Source organism: Desmodus rotundus, chromosome 10 (assembly GCF_022682495.2).
Source record: "Desmodus rotundus isolate HL8 chromosome 10, HLdesRot8A.1, whole genome shotgun sequence".
Taxonomy (NCBI): Eukaryota; Metazoa; Chordata; class Mammalia; order Chiroptera; family Phyllostomidae; genus Desmodus; species Desmodus rotundus.
In genome coordinates, this window is record NC_071396.1 from 101,790,370 (window position 1) to 101,815,315 (window position 24,946).

The window sequence follows — 24,946 nt, forward strand, 5'->3', positions numbered from 1 at the left end:
TCACCGCTAATGACCGGGACAAACATCTGTATTTCAAAGTTCACACACAGCACAACAATTCTCAAAGCCTATCAGCGCGAAAAAGAGCAATTGCTGATTTTGTCCTACCAGTTGTTACCCTCGAGTATGACCCTTCCCCATCTTTGGTTAATAAGTCAAAGGCAACACTTCTGAGAACAAATGCCGTGGGCAATGATCCCAAGAAATCCCCCTTAGCTTCCTGCTACAAAGGCCAGTCTGGTCCCGGCTCAGAATCAAGGCTATTACTCCAGAGAGCCCACTGTGAATTTGGAAGCTTCCTTAGCAAATGAGGGGCTTCAGATGCCATAGTAAGAGCTCTTGAATTGTAGTTTTCTGCAACATCTTCTTAATAATACGTATATATTTGACTCCAAAGCAATCGAAGTGAGGTAGGCCCTCAGGATACTTCCTGAGGGAGGCAGAATGGCCCCGAATATGACCTGTCCCCAGCACCATGCCACTAACCCAGAGAATTCAGTTCATGTGGCAGTCGCTCAGTCTGCCCTGAACCTAATCCCCAAAAGTAGATGGAAACAGATGAGGAAAAGTCTGAAGAGCTACCTATGCCTTGTACCTTTCTCTGCAAAGACAATCTATGAATAGCAAAACCAATCTGGAAAAAAATGTAGATGCTACTCAAATTTCAGAGCCATTATCAGCGTAAGCAAACTGTTAACTGAAGCAGACAGCATGTTTCTTTTCTTGTTTTACAAAGTAAATCCCCATTCAGTAATTTTGATTATTAGCTAATTTGGATTGGTTTTGATTTGACAGACAGCATGAATCAAACTGTTAAAACCTTACTGATGTCACAATATTTATTTATATAGTAACTCCTGAATATAGAAGATCTATGACTCCTATAATACTTCTACTTTATGACCAGGATTTTTAAAAAATCAAAGAAATGCTCTTTTGAAGAACAAAGTTTTAGGACAATGAGAAAAGACAAAGTAATCATTACAAATTCATTATGAATCCATCAGAGATTTTTTTTAATCCACTTAAATCCAAGTATAGAAGGTCAGACTCTGATCCTACATGATTTCTGTATTTTTAGAACTCTCCACTCAAATTCAAGGTTACAATGGCCTTAAAAGTATCCACAGGAAAAGAATGACATGAAAGACAATATGATGAATAGTTGTTGCATTATAGCGTGGTTATTTTTCAAATTTCCTATTGCATGTTATACAATTTTTATAATAAAAATTTTAAATTAAGAAAGAATTCAAGGTTACAAAGCATAGCTGACTTTATGAAATAGTTGTTCAAACGAACGTGCGGTAAGGAGATAGTCAACCAACATAAAGAAGGTCCTTGCGGGAAAGGCTTGCAGGGTCCCAGGAGGAGCTTCAACACCGGATCCTGTCATGGGCGTCCCGGCAGCCCTGGCCTTGGAGACAGGAAGCGGGAGCCCCTTCCCTGTGGCTCAGATTCCTACTCAGGGACACAGGACAGACACTGGATTTCGACACGTGTATTTGCCTTGTGTGCCTGGGGAGCCCCAGAGCACATATGGCATCTGCCCTGGATTTGGTCTGACGGTGAGGAAAGTGAGGTTCACACAGGAGTGCCACCGTGACCATCCACGGTCACACACTGGCAGAAGCAGCCGCTGTAGGCACCACGCCGCCTCCCCAGCATCCTGTGGCCCACGGGCCTGGCAAAGAGGGGGCAACATTTCTTTTTCAAGTTATACTGCATTCACTCAACTATATTCACTTAAAAACCCAACGACTACATGCGCGAGACTTGTAAACAGATCTCCTCCACACTGACAGCCCACAGGGGGACGCTCTGTCCCCTCGGAGGAGGCTTTTTGGGCAATAAATCCAAAATCTATATTTAAAATAGGTGTGCATCCCATAAGATAAATTTTTAAAACTCATTTTTTAAATAGCTTACTGGCCATCCCAAATGAGTAACTCTACCCAAGGAGAGAGACAATGTAAGTGCTTACTATATTGGCATATAAAAATAGAAGACTCTCAATAAGGATTTCAGAGTCCAAGCCTCAGGAAATCACATGACGTGGGCCCAAAGGCTGTGCATATTACTAATGTAACTTGCTTCCTCGACCTCTCAGTACGTCCGCCTCCATGTCCTCAGCACTAGAGGTGTCTGGAGGGTGGCACTTGCCCAATCCCACGGCTCCCCCGGCAGGTGTCACAGCTGCTGGTTGGCGAAGAAAGATTTGGTCTCCCTGCAGACAGGGTTTACACAGAGCGGGCAGCTCAGAGTCAACTGCTTGGAGCACAGCTCCTTTGACTGGATGTGTGCGTGCACCAGATCAGCCAGGGCCTGGGAGGGGCGACAAGAAGCAAGGACTCATCAGAACAAAAGTCTGCCTGTCTCCCCCACAACCGTGCACCTCCTCCTCCCATCCGTCCCGACAGTCACTAAGGCTCGGGGTTTCTTTTCATCTGAAGCACGAACCCTGTATCCAAGTTCTAAAATACCTTTCTTCCCCATGAATCCTGAGCTTGGAGAAAACTTAAAATACAGACCTTAGAGAATGAAATCCTCTTATCCCACCTGCTAGACCTCGCTTTTCTCTGAAAGGCAGATTTTAAATCCCACATAATGATAGGTGTGTAGAAATCAGAAAATTGGGGTTATCTCAAGGAAAAAAAAATGAGAGTATAAGGAATTCGATTTTAGTTTTGTAATTAATTGGAACTCAAATGTTCTAATATGTGAGAAACCAATATTCTGTGAGAGTTTCTCAGAGGATTACTCTCCGATATGTTCTGCTAAAGTGGTTGTAGCGCTACAGGTACCTTAGAGAACAATGGATTTCCATTAAGAGACTCCGCTCTTCTGATGTTTTCGACTCCGCACTGGATCGAATGAGAAAAAGGAGGAAAAACACAGACACACTTTATTTTCCTTTTGTTTTTTAAAGAAACTGACTGCTACACACACGCACGCAAATTTGAAGTCTTTCTTCAAGAGTTCCCAGATTGCTCTGAAAGGAAAAATATTCTCAGGACCAAGCCATATGCTGACTTTTACCTCTGTTATCATGAAATTGCTCTTCAATTCCTATTCCCCGCAACACCCATCACCTTCCCACAGGTACCTTGTTTCCAAACCATTGCTGAGGTTGTATGGGATAGAATTCCCGAGTAATTTAAGTCTGCTCATCATTCTTTTATACTGCCTTTCTAATGCACGCCTTTATAAACTCTACCTAAGCAGAAAGTTGCTTTAAGTACATTTTTAAACCTGTCTTGATTCCAAGAGTCAAAAGAAGTAAATTAATGTATACTGAGCCTACACTGGCTAATTCAGAGTTGGGATTTTAAGTATACTCTCACATTAAAACATCTAAAGTAAAAATTTGAGGATTGTTGCACTACCATTCCTGCGCTCCTCTCCAAAAATATCTGGTGACTTCTCCCCCGAGTAAGTGAGAAATACCTAATTATTATTTACTCAGGTAGCTAGGATCTTCTCTTTCCCTTTCCAAAATGCAGAGAGCTTTTCAGGTGCTTTATCTTTTAAGTTAGCACGAACAGCAGGGGAAAATGCTGAGATTCGGCGAGCGCAGAGTTCTCAGAGCCAGCCTGCATGCTAGAGCTGCACGGAGGAGTCAGTAACAGCCAGGGGCCAGCGCCGGGATGGTTCCCCGCCACTGCTGACTGCTGACGGGAGAATTCTCAGATACACCCCTGCAGGGCCGGCCAGTAAAACATGTCCGCATTTAAATTGTACGTGCAGGAATTTATCCTCAGAAAATAATGGGAAAAATAAAAAGGGAACTGAGGTTTATTGCAGAGCAGTTTATGACAGTAAAAAATTAGAAACATCTTTAATGTATGCTAATTAAGGATCTGTTACAATAATTACATAAGTCTAATTACATGTATTGATTTGAGTCCATACTACATTTTTAAGGGGAAAAAAAAGGTTATAAAATATATGAATAAAATACTATTTTGTTAAACACTGTAGAAGAATGCCATTTTAATTAAAATACAAACACGTTTACAGGAGAAAAGGTCTTCTATTAAACAAAGTATTTGCATATTATGTCTGAGGGGTAAGATTCTAAGTGATTCTACTCTCTCTGTTATACTTCCCTCAGCTATCTAAGCTCTTTATTATTTTTATTATCAAAAAGCAGTAAAGTTATTTCTATTTGAAGAAAACATTCAAACTACTTTTTAAAGAAAGTTAGTTCTTTTAAACACAGATATTCTCCCATCAAAATAATGAAACAAGTTGTAGCTACATGACTTTCTTTATTCTCTATATGGACTAATTTATTAGTCACTAATAATCCAAGGAATGACCTCAGTCTAGTAATATGAATGAATGTGAATTACCATTCACGACAAACAAAACTTCTTTTCCAAACACACTGCTATGAATTGGATTTGCACTTAAGACTTTTTAGCAAGCTCACAGCCAGCCTCGGTCATGGTGGGGTACAGAAGGTGTCGTTAAATGGAATCCAGAGACAGCCCTGCAACCTCATTTTAGCCAATTACAGCTTTCCCACGAATTCTGTAGCAGAACTACTGACAAGCCATTGAGGCACCCTCCACCTTCATCGGTGCTGGACTGATGACTAGCACATTTACAAAACCCTGTGGGCTTGGGTGCTGGCTGAAAATCTCCAACCCACTCTCCACCCTGCCCTGCACCCACCACCCGGTCCCAGAGAGGGCGAACAGTCCTTCGAGGCCAGGCCTCCATCAATCACGCATGGATGACCAGGGACAGGAGTTCCGGCAGAAGATGGGGGGAAGGGCCCCTCACGTCCCAACACTTCCACAGCTCCCGCAGAAACAATGCTATAAATCGGACTCGGGTATAGAGCTGGCCCTCAGCAGCCATGAGGTGGGTGAGCCACACTTTCTCTCCACTCTGAATGACAACCCACATCCGTCTTACAGAACAAGACACTAAGGACGGTATTTGTCATTTTGCCTCTCTGCCCCTCCTACCCATCTGAATGAATGTGACTTCTTTAATTCCTTGGTTGTCAGTCTTCCGTACAGCTCAATTTTGTGACAATTCTGGGTGATAAGTTGTTCTGTAGTTTAGTTGTAATTTTTGCTGTGATTGTGCAAGGAGGCGAGTCGTGTTTACCTTTGCCTCCATCTTGACCGGAGGCCAGTATTTGTTATTTCAACAATCAGACTGATAGTAATAACACAGGAGCAAACAGCTAATTACCTGTATTTTTCTGTGTATAATGCCCACTTTTTTGCCCAAATTTTTGAGGTCAAGGAGGACACAGTACAAGCACACACACACACACACACACAGGCCAAACAATGTTTCTGAACGATACAATGAGATCCCGGCCGAGAAAGTGTCCCTTCGAACCAAGTCCCAGCGGGATTAAGAAGGCAGACAGCAGCATTTACCTCGTCGGCGAGGACCTGAGAGCACTCGATATCCAGTTCATACAGTGTTTCAATGTGATCGCTGGTGAAGGCAATCGGGACCAGGAGGATGTTCTTCCGCCCCCTCTCACAAAGCCCTTTGATGGTCTCGTCTGTCTGAGGGCCCAGCCAGGGTATCGGACCAACCTAGGAGGAGGAGGGTGAGTACACACGGCCCCACCTCTCCCGCTGTGCCTGGCACACGCCCCTCCCTAGGAGCAAGGGCCACACTGCACGTCTGCGTTCAGGGGTTTGGGTATTTCCACACTGGCGCCTGAATCCTTCTAGAAGGTGGCGGACTATAAACAACAATTACTGTCATTAGAACTACAAAAAGCATCTTAAGTGAATGGAACTCCACTAGTCACTTGATTTCCCTCCCGTCTTACTTGCTGGCGGAGTTCTTCCTGCCCATGGCGAGCAATCAGGTTACACAACAGTCTGTCTATAAGCAAGAGCCAAATCCCATCGTTTTATAATTAAGTTCAAAAACTGACATCTTCGAAAGAGCGGACTGCCTGAGAACGGTGGCAGCCACCTACCTTGGACTGCCACACCAGCCGGTAGGGGTTGGAGTAAGCCAGCTTCTCCATGACTCTGTGGACGGTGGCGCCCACCTCCTGAGGATAGGGGTCCCCTCTGTTGACCACCTGCAGCGGAGACACATGGGTTTCCTGTTTTTACCTGCCGGCAGAGTGGGCGCTATACCCTCTCTCCTTGGGCAAGGTTATTCATTTGGAATGCCCACTAGGCTATTTAAAAAATGAGCTTTAAAAATTTCTTATGAGACACACACCTATTTTAAATATATATTTTGGTTTTACTGCCCAAAAGCCTCCTGCGAGGGGACAGAGAGCCTCCGTGGGGGCTGTCAGTGTGAAGGAGATCTGTTTTCAAGTCTCGTACGTTTGGTGGTTGTGTTTCTAAGTGAACATAGTTGAGTAAATGCAATTACCTAATCTTTGCCAGGCCCGTGGGTCACAGCATGCTGGGGAGGCGGCGTGGTGCCTACCGCGGCTGCTTCTGCCAGTGTGTGACCGTGGATGGTCACTGTGGCACTCCTGTGTGAACCTCACTTTCCTCACCGTCAAACCAAATCAAGTACAGACTCCGAATGTGCTGAGACTCCCCACCCCCTCCCCATCCTCCTGCCTTGATGGCATTCCTCAGTCCCACACAGAACCCTGGGGCAGCAGAAAACCTGGACACAGCATGCTCAGACCCAGAGGGAAGAAAAGAGGAGCGAGGCCGAGGGGGAGAGGAGAGAAGGCAGCACCTGGAAACGTTCATGCATAAAAATGCATTTCCTCCTCTCCCAGTTCAAGAGCTTCCCTTCTGGCACTTCAGACACGGCCTCATCACACGCAGGACAGTTATAAATAGGATGAGGGTGGAGAAGGAAGATGGACATGTGAAGAGGATTTGCATAATGCCAGAGAGAGAGAATAGGAGCCTGTTCAAATACAACAGGCAGGCTTCCAGCAGAGAGAAATTTGTCTCCAGGGCCACATACTGCTGAAATGGCAACTGGGCGCTGAGAGGTGTGGGTAGAAAAGCTGCAAGGGCTCGACCCTGGTGACCAGCAGGTGGCAGTCAAGACCGAGTAGAAGCGTGGCCCAGGCTCGCCCATTAACTCCATTAACTGTGTAGTTAAAACCTTAATAACACCTGAGAAAGTAAAATTCACCCCCTCTCCAGCTTGGAAAGCAGTGTCCGCAGAACACGGTGCCAGGTCTGAGTGGATGAAACTGGCTGCTTATTCCAAGCACTTTGCTACATCACACAGCACACTTGCCGGGTCACTCTGGCTCCTACGCACTCTGCATTCGCTTGCCACGGTGTGGTCCTTAATCTAGGCAAGTTAAAAACCGTAACTGCTTCCCGGAATGCAGAGAGCCCCTATCAAGTCTTGAGGACAAAAAAATGAGATTGAGAGCGTTGGTCTGGAGGGCCCACGATGCAACCTGCTGAACCATCAGGCAGGCAAGAGCAGCCTCCTTTCCACTGTTCCACTTAACTAAAATCCCTTACCTGTGCGTGTATCTTCAAGGTATTGTCATTTTTATACAGGGCGGGGCAAAATTAGGTTTATAGTTATGAGTTTATTCTTGTATTACTTTTTATATGTAATATATAACACATATATTATTTTCTACATGAACAACCGTAAACCTGATTCTTCCCCATCCTGTGTAATAAATTATAAATATTATCATTTGTATGAGCTATTATTAGGTTTGAAGAAGTGAGCCAAGTTAAAAATGAGCACCACGTTAAGTCTGAGATTCCAGAATTCGGGACGTTGTAGAAGCTGGGTACGTGTTGCACATGTAGAAATCCTTTCCCACAAGGTCACCCCACAAAAGGTTCTTACTTACAGACATTGGCAGTGAGTGAGCAGAGAAAAGAATGACCACCTCGCTTCTCTTCTCCGGCGGGAAATGGTCCAGCTCTTTCTGAATGTGGTCTGCAAAGCACTGCAGAAGCACCGAAAGTGGAGGGCCAAGAGCAAGTGAGAAGAAAGGGGTGGAAGGAAAAGACAGCATTTAAAAAATGAAAGCCACGCCAAACATGTCAGAGCAACCCTCAAAAATCAGAACTCTCTTTTTAAAAAATTGCCAACGGTACAGTCTCTCTTGTTTTGGTTCGTCATCAAAATGGCTCATAACGGTTTCGGGGGCCTGGGGAATTTGATGGGAAACTTCTAAAGCTCGCTAATGGCTCACTGCGAATGAAGGCTCTGGATCTGCTGCCCCTCGGGAGGAACAGGGCACACTTCCAGATGGGAAGGAAACACAGATGGGAAGGAGAAGTTGTTTTAAGACCTCTCATTTGCTCGGTTAGCAGAAAAACAGCTTACAGGGTCTTTCTAAATCTCCTTGGTTTGGCTTTCAGGCATATTGCATTAAAATACATTAGACAGAAATAGTAAAGGAACGAGAAAATATCATCTATTTTTATGACCTTTTCCTTCTGAGCCCAGTATCCTCACTGAGTCAGTCTTCCTAACAACCTTCATAACAACAGATGAGAGGTTGTAAAACTCCCATTAAATTCACAGAGGGGGGAAAGATGCGCAGACCTGGGGGCCGACTCAGTCACATGTGCGGAATCTGGGCCAGAACACAGGCCCCGCCCCCTCCCCCAAACCTCTGCCGACCAGACCAGTTAATTCCCTCTGTCTAGTTGGCACTTTCTGATTCACATCAATAGGTGCTGAAATACCAGCTCTGAAGAGGCTTTCTTTCATCTTACACTTTAATCATTCTTTGTCATTTCACGTCTAAAGCAAATGCTACAAAGAACATTAACGGATCAATTGACAAAATTCTAATATAAACATAGATTAGACAAAGCAATCAATGTTAAATTTACCGAAGTCGAATATTGTGTCATGGTTATGGAAAAACACATCCCTGCTACTTAGGTGTGAAGGGTGATCTCAGAAAGTTCAGGAAAAAAATTATGTGTATATATAGAGAGAGATGCGTATTCATACACACAGAGATAAATGTTACTAATAATATGTGAATCTAGGTAAAAAGTACATGAAAGTTCCTTATACTCGTCTTAGTCTTGTAACTTTTCTGCATGTTTGAAATTATTGCCAGGTAAAAAGGTTTTTAAAACATTATAAAGAAAAAAAATCATTATAAAGGACAATTTCTCAGCACCATATAAATTTATAATTGTTGGTATTTGGATTTATACCAATTTACGATGAGCAAATTATTCCCCCAATAAATATTGAGATAGTATTCATCTTTCCAGAACCCTCAAAATTTGGTAAATGCCCAAGGCACAAAATGGTGCCTAGAAAATTAGTTCCCTTTTCAAAATTTCTAATTTACTTATAGGATGTGGTAGGAAGAGGTACAAACAGAAACAGTATTTTCCGGTAGTCTTTGCAGTGTTGGAAACGAAGGATGCTCAGAAAGGGTTATTTTGGAGAAAAGCCCAGATACGGAGGCCTGCTGCAAAGGTCACATAGGAGCCTGGGACATCCATTTACTCCAATTGTTGCAACAGCTAGGCAACAGAAGCAAAATGACTGCTTTAAGTAATTACCTCCTACAGTAAGTAGGAATGTTGATTTAAAATATTTATAGTTTTAGCCCTGGCCAGACAGCTCAGTTGGTTGGAGTGTCTTCCCAATATAACAAGCTTGCAGGTTAAATCCCCGGTCAGGGTCCATACAGGAATCAACCAATGGATGCACCCACACGTGGAACAACAAACCTGTGTCTCTCTCTCACTCCCTTCCTCTTTCCCTCTCAAATCATAGTTCTGGTTTTTAATTATATTTTTAGTTTTTGTTCAGTTTAGGGTTTAGGTTTGGGGTTTTTTTTCCCCTTCTATTTCTGCTAGATATCAAATCTCACATAATCTAAATAAAATTAAAAATAAAATCTATGTATAAATTTTTGTTTCCAAAAATTTTTTGTGTTTTTCCATTTTTCATCTTGCAAACCGGTGAGTGCAAACACAATTTGCTATGGCTTATAACAGACCCTAAGCCATCGTCAAAACTGAGGCACCGTGGGCAAGACCGGGTGCTACTTAAATCATCTAAAACCCATCTGTGGTATTCTCTGCGCGCAATCCCTCAGCAGAATGAAAGAGGCAGGCAGCTCTCAGAGCCTTCAATCACACCGTCTAGGAGGGCAGATAAATGCCTCTAAAATTCCCTTTCATTTTAGGAGCGGAGACTTCCTCAGTTAAGAGACCTTTCCATCTTTCTGCTTCCCCCCTTTTCAAATGGCTGAATTTTAATGCAAATCTAATTACTCACTGGATCAGGGCAGGCAGATGCTGCGCAGACCCGCAGTTCTGTGCTCCCACATGTCAGTGCTGACCTGAAACACCCCTTGCTTCCAGTCCAGGCCACGAGCAAAAGAGTCGGCAGGCCGGGACTTCAGGCGCTGCTGACTGGGCCCAGCCCCAGAACAAACGAGTGGGGTGAGGGGACACCCAGACCCAAACCACACCCATCCCTAAGGGAAGGCACCCACTTTTCACTTCTTACTTAAAACTGGATTTCAACCTAAGGGTTAACCCTTGACATCACCTACACACCAGAGAACACTGTCTGCTCAGGGGAGAGCTGGCTGCTTTTAACGATGTCTAGCACCATCTAGTGGTTACAGATTTTAGGTGACGCCAGGCTCTTAAAAAGTGTTAAGCTCGCATTTCGGCAGTCAGAGCACGTCCGAGGAATGAAACATAAACTGGATGAAATCTGAATCACCTACTATTTCTCCTATCTCAACTTAAGGCAGAAACTTCCACCCACAGAAAAGAACTCTATTTGTATGGTTTAGGGCAGTTACCAACAGCACTCTCTTAATCAAAGGGAGAAAAGGTTATAATGAAAGCTGATTAAAGCTACCTTACCATTTGTGACTGCTCGGATGGACCTAGGGGGTAGTATGCTAAGCGAAATAGGTCAGAAAGACGAGTATCTTATGATTTCACTTATATGTGGAATCTAAAGAACAAAGTAAATGAAGAAATGAAACAGAAACTGACTCACAGACATAGAACAGACTGATGGTTGCCAGAGGGGAGGACTGCGGAAAGGGGGAGGGGTTAAAAATGCAAAGGGTGGTCACAGAACAGCCCCAGGGATGTAGAGCGCAGCACAGGGCGCAGCACATCGATACCGATGTGATAACCACGTGTGGTGCCGGTGGGTCCTTGAAATGCTGGGGAGACCACTTTGCCAAGTGTATGATATGAGAGTCTGACTGCTGTGCTGTACCCCCGAAACTAATACAGGAGCATGTGAAATGTGAGCTGTAACTGAAAAACAAACACAAAGCCACTGGTGCCCTGACTAGCGTGGCCCAGCTGGTCGAGCGTCCTCCCACAAAGCGAAAGGTCGCTAGTCCGATTCCCCGTCAGGGCACACGCCTGGGTTGTGGGCCGGGTCTCCTCCGGTTGGGGCACATGTAAGAGGCAACTGATCAATGTTTCTCTCTCACATCAATGTTTCTCCCCCTCTCTGTCCCCCTCCCTTCCCATCTCTCTAAAAATAAATAAATAAAATCTTAAAAAAAAAAGCCATTGGCTTTAGAATTGTAGTTTTCACAGATTCATCTATTAATATAAATATAATTATGTAGAATTTTGAAATTTCTTCTAATGTATGAAACTTTCTCAACTGAAATGTTAAATTTATTTTCATGTCTCAAAACACGTAGATATATTACCTTTAAGTTTTAAAAACTTCTGACACTTTAAAGGATTTAGAAAATAGAGGATTTCTCCATCCATCACTCAGTCTAGGAACGCATGTTAGCGGAAACACCCTGCATAACCTTTGACATTCTTCTGGTCACTGGGAAACCCAACACTCAAAGTGTGATTCTGCTACGGTTTGTGACTAACAGTATTAACCTGAAGAAAAGAAAAGAGTCTAACCTTTAGTCTTTCGATTTACCTTCTCTTGTCCTAATAAATCAAGACTCTAGCCTCTCCCCCGTTTTTTTAAATCGCCAGCGCACAATTCAAACAAGAGAAGGGTGAGGCTCAGAGACAGGCGCAAGAACCTGCCCCGCACCCGAAGCTGGGGGCACGGGCTGCGGGTGGTTGCGGGCTTACCTGAATGAGGAGGGGATGCGTGGGCCACCGGTCAATTGTGCTCCACTTCATCCTGGGCTTCTTTCCCACGTCACTGTAGTATCTGTAAATGGCATTTAAGCTGCTGCCTGAAATATACAGGGGGCCACTTAGCACCTGCGTACTGACCACGGTGAAAACAAAAACCAAGACTAGTAAAGGCAGTCATTGTAAGTTCAAAAGAAGCAACTGCTTCTATACGAATCGGTCTAATTACAATCACTTCAATACCAGAAAATGCATATATGTTTAACCACCCTGCAAATGAAGATCTCTAAAAAGCAATCAATTTCAACAGCTTTAAAGATTATTGAGGTCATTTCTAGCGAGAAATACGGTCGCAGTGGATTATGGAATACAAGCAGTCGTTATTTGCAGGGACCAAGTGTTACAATTAAAAGCATATTGACACATAAACTAAACGACCAAGACAAAAATCACATGATCGTATCAACAGATGTGGAAAAAGCATTTGATAAAGTACAGCACCCATTTATGATAAAAATATTCAACAAAGTGGGAATAGAGGGAGCATTCCTCAACATAATAAAGGCCATATATGAGATACCTACAGCCAACATTATACTCAATGGACAAAAACTTAGAGCTTTCCCACTAAGCTCAGGAACAAGACAAGGATGCCCTCTCTCACCATTCCTATTCAACACAGTACTGGAAGTCCTAGCCACAGCAATCAGATGAGAAAAAGAAATAAAAGGCATCCAAATTGGAAAGGAGGAAGCAAAACTGTCATTGTTTGCAGATGACATGATAGTGTACGTAGAAAATCCTATAGACTCCACCAAAAATCTACTCGACCTAATAAATGAATTTGGCAAAACAGCTGGATACAAGTCAATACTCAGAAATCAAAGGCATTTTTGTACACCAACAATGAAACATCAGAAACAGAAATCAGGAAAAAAATCCCATTTGATATAGCAACAAGAAAAATAAAGTACTTAGGAATAAACCTAACCAAGGAGGTAAAAGACTTGTACTCAGAAAACTACACACCACTGAAGAAAGAAATTAAGGAAGACACAAACAAATGGAAGCATGTACCATGATCATGGATTGGAAGAATTAACATCATCAAAATGGCCATCCTACCCAAAGTGATTTATAGATTCAATGCAATCCCTATTAGAGTACCCATGACCTATTTCACAGATATAGAACAAACATTTCAGAAATTTATATGGAACCATAAACGACCCCGAATAGCTGCAGCAATTTTGAGAAAGAAGAACAAAGCAGGGGGGATCACAATACCTGATATCAAACTGTATTCCAAGGCCACTGTAATCAAAACAGCCTGGTACTGGCATAAAAACAGGCACATAGACCAATGGAACAGAATAGAGAGCCCAGAAATAAACCCAAGTCTCTATGGTCAATTAATATTTGACAAAGGAAACAGGAGCATAAAATGGAGCAAAAATAGCCTCTTCAACAAATGGTGTTGGGAGATCTGGACAGCTACATGCAAAAAAATGAAACTTGATCACCAACTTACACCATACACAAAAATAAATTCAAGGTGGATAAAAGACTTAAATATAAGTCGTAACACCATAAAAGTCCTAGAGGAAAATATTGGCAGGAAAATCTCAGACATCCCACACAGCAACATCTTCACGGATATATCCCCTAAAGCAAGGGACATAAAGGAAAGAATAAACAAATGGGACCTCATCAAATTAAAAAGCTTCTGCATGGCTAAAGGAAACAGCATTAAAATGAAAAGAGAACCAACTGTATGGGAAAACATATTTGCCAATGATACCTCAGACAAGGGTTTGATCTCCAAAATATATAAAGAACTCACATAACTCCACTCCAGTATGACAAACCACCCAATTAAAAAATGGGCAAAGGACTTGAACAGACACTTCTCCAAGGAGGACATACAGAGGGCCCAGAGGCATATGAAAAGATGCTCAGCATCACTAGCCATTAGAGAGATGCAAATTCAAACCACAATGAGATACCACCTCACACTGGTCAGAATGACCAACATAAACAAATCAACAAACAAGTGTTGGAGAGGATGTGGAGAAAAGGGAACCCTAGTGCACTGTTGGTGGGAATGTAGACTGGTGCAGCCACTGTGGAAAGTATGGAATCTCCTCAGAAAACTAAAAATGGAACTGCCCTTTGACCCAGCAATTCTGCTGCTGGGATTATATCCTAAGAGCCCCGAAACACCAATCCAAAAGAACCTATGCACCCTAATGTTCATAGCAGCACAATTTACAATAGCCAAGTGCTGGGAGCAACCTAAGTGCCCATCAGCAAATGAGTGGATCAAAAAACTATGGTACATTTACACAATGGAATTCTATGCAGCAGAGAGAAAGAAGGAGCTTATACCCTTTGCAACAGCATGGATGGAACTGGAGGGCATTATGCTAAGTGAAATAAGCCAGGTGGTGAAGGACAAATACCATATGATCTCACCTTTAACTGGAACATAATCAACAAAAGAAAAAAGCAAACAAAATATAACCAGAGTCGTTGAAATTAAGAACAGTCTAACAATAGCCAGGGGGAGGGGGAAGGGACAGTGGGGGGAAGGGTTTACAGGAACTACTATAAAGGACACATAGACAAAACCAAGGGGGAGGGTGGAAGCAAGGGAGGGAAGTGGGTTTGGCTGGGGTGGGGGAGAAAATGCATACAACTGTAATTGAACAACAATAAAATAATTAAAAAAAAAAAAAAAGCATGTTGCAATTCTTTTCCCCACTATGAAGGTAACCAAACCCATCACAGATGTGTGGGGCTGGGAAAGAAGAAGAAACTGGCTGTTATCCCCACTAAGTAATACAGTCACTGTTTTATTCTAGCACTGTTCTTTCCAGTTGTTATTTTTAGGTGTCTTGTTTTACAAAGTTGTCATTTTAGTATATATGCAGTTTTGCATCCTGAGTCCTTTGGGCGTTTTTAGTTAATATTATGAGATGACTTACTTCCCACATTATAATAAAAGCTTCCTAACCACGCTTTTTAATGGCTTGTTCATAAAAAACAGTAGCTTATTGAGGTTTCTATGAGCATTCTTTATTTTTATGTGCTTTTACAAAATTATCATCTTTCCCCAAAATAAGTTAAATGGATATCAAAACCTTACAAGTAATCGAACAAAACTTGCATTTCTATGCAAGTGACAGAAACCATGAAATTTTAAAGCCTAAAGAAGGTGAATGGCCCCAACCCGGTGCAATGCGATGCTGGCCTGGGGGAGCTGGCCCCGGGGCCCAGCCGTAATGCTACGAGATGGGCGTGAACGCAGGGCCTCTTCCTCAGTCTTCACGCACCACAGCGTCCCCAAGCACTGCATGCTCCCCGACACCAATCACTGGTTTCTCTAACTGCGAGAACTCTTGGTCAGCTGGGTTTCCAACTCAAAGGGCTGGTCAGGACAGAGCCAGTGTCAGTCAAAGGAGTGCTCTGAGGCTAAGACTCAGCTTTCAGAAAATCAATGAGCCCCACTTTGGTGAGTAGAGTACAGTGAATGAGAGGGATCCAAACTGAGTGCATTCCAGCTTCACAAACAATCTCTCCAGAAATTACAAACAGTCACCACCGTATTTAAGGTGAGCATCATTTTCAGATGTACAAAAGGACTTCCGGAAGCCACATTAGCTGTTCTGGGTCACTCAGAAACATCCCATGAACTACCTACCGGAAGTAATCAGGAGGAAAGCATAACTAAAGCAATGGCTGGTGACTGAAACGCAGAGTGCACTGGCTCTGCCACATCACGAGTCGGAAACGTGCAGCAGATAAGTGACACTGAGTGGGCTCAGAGAATGGCTGTGCTTCCCAGAGGCTCTCCTGTCTCCGCGGGGACACGTCCTTGCATGTGACATGTGTGGACAAGAGCCGCACAGATGCTGGCGTTTCAGACACACGGACAGAGCCAGCTGTGAAATGAGACCCAGAGTCAATCCTCTGCCATGTAAGTGAGAATCTTCTCAAGCTGTCCAATTGTGAGAGCAGACATTTACACGTGGGGGCGTGTTTTCTTCAAGCAAGGCACAGTAGACCGTGTTTTGCCATGTATAATGCACACCCGCGTGTTTGTGCACATTATACACGGGATTATTACACCCACGTATAATGTGCATCCTTATTTTTCCCTCAAAAATTTGGGGAAAAAGTGCAAGTTTATAAAATCCAATTCATTGCTCAATAACATGGTACCAGACATTTTGAAGTTTTAGAGGTACATTTCCAAAAGAAATCACAGTTCAGACTCTTGCGGGTGTCTGAGGGCTCAGGCACTTCCCTGGGTGCCCTGGGCACAGCAGGCTCTGCAGGTGTCTCCCAGCTGCTTTCTATTGCTCCACATGGCTATAGAAATAACACACATTAATATCCAAGAGCAATCTGGGAGCAAAATGCGCCAACTCCAATTCCTGAAACAGAACACAGGTACTTGGGGGGACCGCAGAAGCTTCTGCTACCATCGATGAGCCAGGGGTGGGCAAACGTAGGTTATTCTCCTGCTCCAGCTAAGTATGTAGGAAATAACACACGGTAATATTTCCCCGAGTCTAGAATACTAAGTGTGCACACAGAATCTCAAACTGGGCTTTGGTTTAATTAGTAACCAACCCATAAGTGAAGCATAACAAAAAAAATACCAGTATTTCCAATGTTATGTGGGCACCTCTGCTTTCAAAATGCAAGCAGCAATCACCTTTGCTACATTAATAATACGAGGGATGCCATAAAATTAGGTTTTTTACACAACCTATTTTTAAGGTTCATTCTTGGTTCATTGTACCTGCGGTTTTTAACCTTTTTCATCTCATGGCACATGAACTAATTGCTAAAATTCTGTAGCACACTGAGAAATATATTACATTTTTTGGCGATCTGACAGGTAAAACTTTGATGCGTACACACCAGAGGGCTATTGTCGTGTTAGCTGTTGGCATTTTTTTATTTGACATCTAAGGGAAAAGAGGTCAGTGCCCCTGACTAATAGTCAGGCTCTGCATGTTTTAAAAATTCTCGCAGCCCGCTGGTTGAAAATCCCTGCGTTATACAACTGCACCAAGGCCCTGAACACTAGCAGCCCCCACTTCCACTGCCACTTGTAATTCTCAGCAGACAGGCCAGTCACTCAAGGGACAGATGCAGCACGAGATTTCAAATGGACTGACCTGCACTCTCGAGTGTAAAGCAGACAGGCTGGATTTGCCGTTCAGTCACAGAGGACTTACGCTTTCCTTCCTGCTCAGCTTCCCTGGTCACTTCTGCCGGGCCCCCCCCCACCTCCGCTGCACAGCAAAGCCCTTACCTGTGGTGGAGCAGCTGTACTGGGGGTACTGCGTGAAAGCAATGGCCCTCTCCAGCCCATCGCTCTCCATCTCTTCAATTGCTTCTTCGGTTAAAGGGTGGACGTACCGAAATCCAATATAGTATTTGTGCGGGGCTGGGAGGAAGCGTGAATGGAAAGGAGAAAGTATTAATCTTTATATAGATTCCTCTGAGTGGCCCAATGTAACACAATGTCCAGAACAAAGAACAGTTCACCTAATTCCATTCGGTGTGGGCAATGTGGGGAAGTTGAGACTATTTCCTGGACTGTGTCATCAGCTAGTACATGGACTTGTAATCACTGTCGTCTGGGACCAACCTCCCCCCTCGCATACACATGCCTTTACTTAGCACAGTGGTTTTTAAAACTCAAGCTTTCGTGCCTAGTTCTCTGCCCTTTGCTGAGAAGAGAGACTCATGAGAAGGGAGAAAAGAACTAGGAACCTCCTTTCACGCACCAGACACCATGGTAGACTCTGGGCCTTTAATTCCCTGTTCAAACCCCGCTTTTCAGACAGGGAAACAGAGACCCTCCAGGGTTAATGAGCCTGCCCAAAGTCACACCTGGGAGACAATCGAGCTGGAATTATAACGTGGCTCTGCCCATCCAGAGCCCGTGGTCCTTCCTTCCCCGCCCCCCCCACGCTTCCACCACCCAAGTTCCCTCCTCCTGTGCCCTCGGGCCCCAGGTCACTTAGTTTATGTAAAAGCTCTGGGACACTCGATGCAAGTTCATCGATAACAAATGACTGAAATGATTCTTCTCGTTTAATACATAAGAAACACTCAACAATGATACTTCAACTGGAGGTACCGAGTGGGATTTTTAAATAATTGTTCTTGGCACCTTAAAGGACCCGTGTCAGCTGCGTCTGTGTTCCTGACCATGAGGCTTTACCAATCCCTCCTCTGTCTGCTCCTGTGTCCTTCTGCATCTTTCCCCCCTGCATTTTCTTGTTATTGTTTTTAATGTGTTTATTGATTTTAGAGAGAGAAGACGGGGCCAGCGAGAGAGGAACGTCAGTGGTTGCCTCCCATACGTGTCCTGACCAGGGATCGAACCTGCAACCTTTTGGGAAAACGCTCCAGCGAACTGAGCCACACCAGCCAGGGTTTCTTCCTGCATTTTAAAAGCATATACAACCACAAAATTCTTGGACATATAGAAAATCAAGAAACTCAAGTTTCCCAAAGTCGCCCAGTCTTGTTTCCTTGTCTTTTCATAGGATTACAACTAAAACACTCAGGGATGATAGAGGAATACACCATGTAAACATTAATGGTAAATAACCCAAGACAATATCGCTGTCCAACCATTAGCAGGGGCTGCAACTAAGAATATACCACTAGCCTGCCACACAAGTAATATCTAGATTAAAGTGAAGGAAAAGGTCATCACATTTATTGTTTATTTATAGAGATTCACATACGTACACACAAAACAGTCCTCAATAACGTGACCCAGGAAACCCTGAAGCAACAGAGCATGTTACCAAGGATGGGAGCAGAATACGGAAAGGAGACAAGCAAGTCTGCAGTGGGAAGGACAGTCTAATTCAGCAACCTCTGGTTGGGGACCACAGAGAGATGGAGGAGAGGGTATAAACGAAATCATTTTCAGCTGTCTGACCCTCCTAAGCCACCAAGCTTTTATCCCCTTGCATAAAGTACAGTGAACTGCAGTTAAAACACAGCAGAGGAAACGACCCTGTGAGCAAACTCCAAATGACTGCATGTTCAAAGATCATGTGGTTCACCCTGAAACTGCCACCACGATATCATCAAGTCCAAGTTTAAGGAGTGTGTGGCGAGCCAAGGTGCAGCTGAGGCGGCGCTGGCTTTCTAATCTACGTTGAGACAATACTATTATCAGGTTGACACAGTAGGACTCCCAATGCTGCAGGTGCACCAGCTTCTCATGTTTTCCCTCCACCTTTGAAAAGTTGCGGTTTATAAATGCCTGGCGTTTGGGAGTTCCTCAATACTGCAGACTAACAGAGGTGGAGAGGCTGCCCTCGCAGATAAAGGCAGGGTGGTGACCGCACTTTGAAGTGCGAGAGAGTAAAACACTCTGGGAAGAACAGATAAGGCTTGCTCAACTGTTCCGTTGAAGGCGGCCTGCAAAAACACACTGAGACAAATGACAATGTGCTACCTGTGACTGGGCTCATCCTGAGCAAATAACAAGGCTCAGGAAGGTTCCCAGCTGGGCTGCTGGGACGGGCTGCACACTGCAGCTGGCTGTCCAGGGGTGCAGGGCGGGGAGGAGCCTCCTGGACGCTAACAGCACCACATCTGGCAGGCACCACATCTGCCAGTGAGGCCAAAATACTTGACTCGCTGGCCTAGCCCAGTCTACCCTCGGCTTGGCTGCCCAGTGAACACGCTTTGGTGAGAACTAGGAAAATGGAAAACAGGAGCAGAGAAATTGGATTTTTAAACAGGACAACTTCATTAATTCCCAGCCCATGAACTCAGCATGCGCAATAGCTCAGATGTCCAATCTGTACCTGACTCCTTGAGAAAGGGGCGTGAGCTATAGAGCACAATGCTTTTTACTCATGTCAGACCACGAACCTGGTGCCCAAGACAAACAATGATAAAAGCCCCCAATTACTGAATTTGTGTCACGTACCACACCCCACGCTGATGCCTTCGGGACCACCCTATTTAATATTCACAGTGACCCCACGGCTTGGGTTCTGTTACCACCGCCATTTTCGAGATGAGACGCGTGGGGTAGGTAATCTGCCTGCAGTGGGACAGCCTGGAGTGGGGAAGTCTCATTCCACAGGATTCTTTCCAGGCCAGCCTGGGAGGCTGAGGCCCCTGCTGGTCTGTGTGGTGTGGACAACCCAGCAGCCTCACCACGGAGAGCGGAGGAGGCGAGAAGGACGCCCTCTCTCTCTCTACTCCTTTTTCATGTCTGAGAGCTCTACGAGGGCCCTTTATGGTGACAGGCACGACACTACACAGCAACAGAAAGAAAATGCCATCTTTCTGCCTCCTTTCTCCACTGAAGACAGCAGAGCAACTGCAGGTCCAGCTCACAGTGAACCTTTTATCACGATAAACTGTTAATGACTACAGAGTTCGTTCTCTGTCAGGCAGGTGTGAGCAGAGACCAGCCATGTTTCCCCCACACAACCTTTTAAAAGCTACATTGTGGCACACGTGGCTGAACTGCATAAGAAATGCCCCTGAGCTACAAGGAAGGGCAGGAAGCAAACCCCACACTCAGAGGCTCAATTGAGCAATTTTCCAAGTGAGATGATCAGCCAAGGGCTCCAGCTCTTTGTCCCCTTTGTGTGCGATGTGAGTGAAAGGCTGTGGGTCCTGCCTTTCAGCAGGGCTGCTCTCCTTGGGGGTCCCCACTGTGTCACACTCCCTTCCTGATCCTGAAGCCCTAAAATGTATCTGCAGTTAATGTATTTCACATGGGCTAAGATGCCCATTTTAGCTTTAACATTTCTCATATTGGTCCGTACCTACAATACACACTGTCTTAACATTAACCGGCAGAGGCCCTGGCTGGGTAGCTCAGGTGGCTAGAGCATTGTCTTTATGCCAAGGTTGCGGGTTCAGTCCCCAGTCAGGGCACAAACAGGAATCAACCAATGACTGACTTTTCCCACCCCTCTCTTCTCCTTCCTCTCTTCCCCTAAGTTTTTAAAGTGTTTTTAAATTAACCAGCAGAGTTTCTGTGTGTGTAGCTCACTGTTACATGAAAACGGTGGTGTGTCCTACAGTCAGTGGTGCCTCGAGTGCGACCAGATACAGCACTTAGGGTTCACTCATGTACTCAGCGTTTCGTTCTGTACGTTATTTTTCTGCGTTAGAGGCGCCCAGAGGACAGCTGCCAGAGGGGTGCGGTCCTCTTTTTGGTGCCACGTCCAACGAGGCACACAGATGCCTCACAATGGTGGCAGGGCCGGGAGCTAAAAGCAGTTGCTGAAAGTTGCTCAGGCTCACGGCTGCAGCGACAACTAACTAATGTGGGTCTAAATGCTGATCGAATAATTAGCTATCCGCACAGAAGGAAAGGGCAATAGCAGCAGCCTCCATCCGTTCCCCAAAGATTTCCTTCCAGAGCAAGGACATGTCATTCAAGGTATGCAGTCTCTTCTTTATAATCCGACTTAACACACGCCTCAAACTGCCATTTCAAATGAATGTTCCAAATCTTTACCTTTTTACTGGTAATGTAAGGAAGTGACAGAAAAGGGAATACAGCGAAGGATAGAGGAAAACGCCTCAATGACCGTGCATCACCCGGGAACCTCCGCCAGTTGAGAGCTGCCGGGACCCAGAACCGCGCTTGGCCTCCAGCAGTGCTCTGGCTTCCTGACTGCTTGGAGAGAGCAAACCTCGCGAGAGGTGCGTTGGGAAGCACGCTACCTGTGTGCGGGGACATCTCGTCCAGCAGCTTCACCATGCCTTCTCCTTGCTTGGACGTCCACATCTTGATGGGGGACCCGCCTCCGATCCTGCGGTACTGCTCCTGGATTTTGGGGGTCCGGCGCTTCGCGATGATTGGTGCCAGCTTACTAAATCATTCAACATGTACGTCAGTGGATTTTATTCCACCTTAGCAACGTCAGAAACATTTTCTACTCAGTAAGAAAAAGATAAGTAAAATTTTAAGAAGAGCCTAACAAGAGCAAGCCTTTAAGAACAGCAGCTTGAGGTCACAGACAAGGGCCGGCTCTGTTGGCCTCGATTAGAGAGAAAACCAGACACCCTTGGAGGGGCAGCCCCCAGAAGCTGTTCTAGCTCTCTGATGATTCAGGCCCCCGAACAAGCGGGCAGAGACCCGGGTGTGTGCTAGCTATGATCTTAACACCTTTCGATCCCGCTCCTGGCAGCAGCTGGGACATATAAGACACAAGGAAGCATCTGATGTCTTATTAACCCTATAGATACACTTGCACATATGAGCAAAGGTGTTCACGTAACAGTGAAACAGCCTAACTGCCCACCAGTGAGGCACTGGTTAGACAGACTGAGGTACATCATACAATGTACCTCACTTTAGTCATGAAAAATGCACTTTAGTCATGAAAAAATTGAGCCAGATCTATACAGTCTGTCATGGAACAATCTCAAAGGCACGATACATAAAAAAAAATCGTACAGTACCCAAGAATGTTTTTCCACATTCACATTTGTGTAAAAATGGGGAGGCGTGGATATATGTGTGCACACACAGCTGTGCTTGGGTGCTCACCTCCAGGGTGGGCGACTGGGGGGCTGCAGTCCCAGGTAAAGGCAACGCTTGCTTTTCACTGTAAACACTTACATCCTGTTGGCATTTTATTACATGCCAAGTGTAAATTTTATATCCACAGCACAGACGGAGCGTCCGCCAGCCATTAAGTGCCAAGAACAAATACATCTCTACGGACCTTCAGAGGCACCTCCGCTGGGTCAGGACAACTGCAATCTTGAGCGCTGTGGGAGGGGAGGGCTCGAGCAGAACGCTCGCTGCTCGCTGTGTCTCTCCTGCAACTCTCCCAGTATCATATCCTTCTTCCATCCAACAGAGAATCATAATGCTGCTCCAGCCACTACCAGACATGCGGTAAGCCGCCTATCTTTTGAAACCACAGAACTGAGATACATTAAGGCAAAATGCGCTGGACAAGTTACGAGTAAATACTGGCGTTCACAGGCATCTCACTTTTGGATAGGAAGCGTTATTAGGTCTCGGTCCAAGAAGAGCCTCAGGAGGAAGTCGTGCACGTCTCCCAGGGTTTCCGGGCCTCCCATGTTGAGCATCAGTATTCCAGTTTTCGGCTTCCTGCGTGAGATAAAACGCAACAGCCGGTGTGGATCACTTTTTGTTTTCCTCTACGGCACGATCTTGGTTTGGCTAGCAAACCCTCATCGACTCTGTTCTATGCAGAGGTGGAAACCTACAGACCTGTTCCTTGCCACCCCATGGCCACCTGCTAGGGAGCTCACGAAGCCTCCAGGTCCGTGTGGCCCCAGTTCAGACCCTGACTTTCGTCACGCAGCTCCATCCTTGGCAGGGGTCTTCACTGGCCTCAAAATGTCTCTCTGCTAAACTGGCAGCCCTGCGCAAAGATCCCATTCTTTGGGGATTGGGGGTCAAGGTGTGGACCTAAAGTCATCCTGAGGCAGGAGCACCTGGCGACGGGAAAGCCTTATGAACACACAGGTTATTTGGTCTCTCCAAACTTCGGTTTCTTCATCTGTGAAACAGAGAGACTACCGCCTGCCTCTAAATGTTGTTTTGAGAATTAAATGGATGATGTACTTAGTCACCCAGCACAGTGAGTTCTTCTCTGCACGGAGAAGCCCGAGGTTTCCCCATAACTGTATTCCAGCCCTTGTCTCACCAGCCCTTGTCTCACCAGCCCTTGCCTTACCTTCTCTGTATTTGATCATCCAACTCAATTATTACTGACTGAAATTATTTCTTGCTAATCCAGCAGCTATCTTTACTCCTTCAGGTAATTCCTGTAAGAAATTACCTATTTAACTTCCTCAAAGCAGTTTCAGGCTAAAGAATCAACGACTGAATGAGAAAGAAGCAGCAAAAAAGAAACCAAAACTCTGGAATAAAAGTTTTAACTCAAGCAGCATCTGAGAAATCAAAAAACAGAAGGCCTAGGCAAAACGTAAACTTCTACAAGCTGAAGCACGTCCAGAGCCTGCACAGTCCAAAGTGAGCCAGGCTGGAAAGAACTCTCTGTTCCTACCCCTGCCGGGGGCCAGGCGGAGCCAGAACAGGACCCGGTGCCACCCAAGGGCTTCTGGGAGCCTCTGAAACACCGTGACCAGAGACTGGGAACTGTGAGGTCAGAGCCTGTGTCCCCGTGAACGGGTAGTCATGCGATGGCAGTACAAGAGCCTGGCACATGGGCAAATTAAAGGAAACATCAGAGTGTATCTTCCATTCTTCTTTTTTAATTAAAAAAAATTTAGATATAATTCACAGACTACAAAACTTGCCATTTTAAACTATACAGTTCAGTGGTTTTTAATATATTCACAAGGTTACGTGACTATCACAAGTTATCTAATTCCTGAACATTTTCATCGCCCCAAAAAGAAAACTCATACCCGTTAGAGCCGCTCCCCATTTTCTTCCCCCCTCCCCACCATGCCTGCCAACCACTAATCTGCTTTCTGGGTCTGTGGTCTACTTAGGACATTTCACAGGAACAGAATCACATAACACGTGACCTTTCGTGTCTGGCTTCTTTCACTTAGAGTAAGATTTTTAAGACCCATCTATGTTGCAGCATCGACCAGTACTTTTGCCCTTTTCGTGCTGAATAACATCCACTGTACGGATACCCCCTCCAGCCACTCTTGACAAAGCGGCTGAGAAATAACTGGTCTGAGGTTTACCTAAAACACCATTATCACAACTGCACCTTCTACATCTCCTGCGTCAGACCACCGCTAGCTGCCGCAGCGGCTCCACGCACCCTGCTGAGAGGGCTCTTGTTCGGAGGACTGTCCTTGATGCCTTCTAAAGCGAATGATACTATGACGACATTTTATGTGCAATTGTCACACAACTGTTGACAACA

The 24,946-nt window shown here is 45.0% G+C and overlaps 1 protein-coding gene across 1 annotated transcript in view; it reads right to left on the minus strand.

Moving 5' to 3' along the window:
- Positions 1-825: 825 nt before the first annotated feature.
- The window catches only part of FECH (ferrochelatase), a 32,976-nt gene continuing 8,855 nt past the window's right edge, over positions 826-24,946 (minus strand). The window contains exons 3-11 of the mRNA XM_024580515.4: positions 23,062-23,181; positions 21,780-21,928; positions 17,362-17,496; positions 12,027-12,133; positions 7,802-7,900; positions 5,966-6,073; positions 5,406-5,570; positions 2,805-2,864; positions 826-2,325 (exon numbers count right to left, since the gene is read on the minus strand). Coding sequence (XP_024436283.2) covers positions 2,191-2,325; positions 2,805-2,864; positions 5,406-5,570; positions 5,966-6,073; positions 7,802-7,900; positions 12,027-12,133; positions 17,362-17,496; positions 21,780-21,928; positions 23,062-23,181 — 1,078 coding nt within the window. The 3' untranslated portion in view covers positions 826-2,190. The remainder of the gene's footprint in view (positions 2,326-2,804; positions 2,865-5,405; positions 5,571-5,965; positions 6,074-7,801; positions 7,901-12,026; positions 12,134-17,361; positions 17,497-21,779; positions 21,929-23,061; positions 23,182-24,946) is intronic.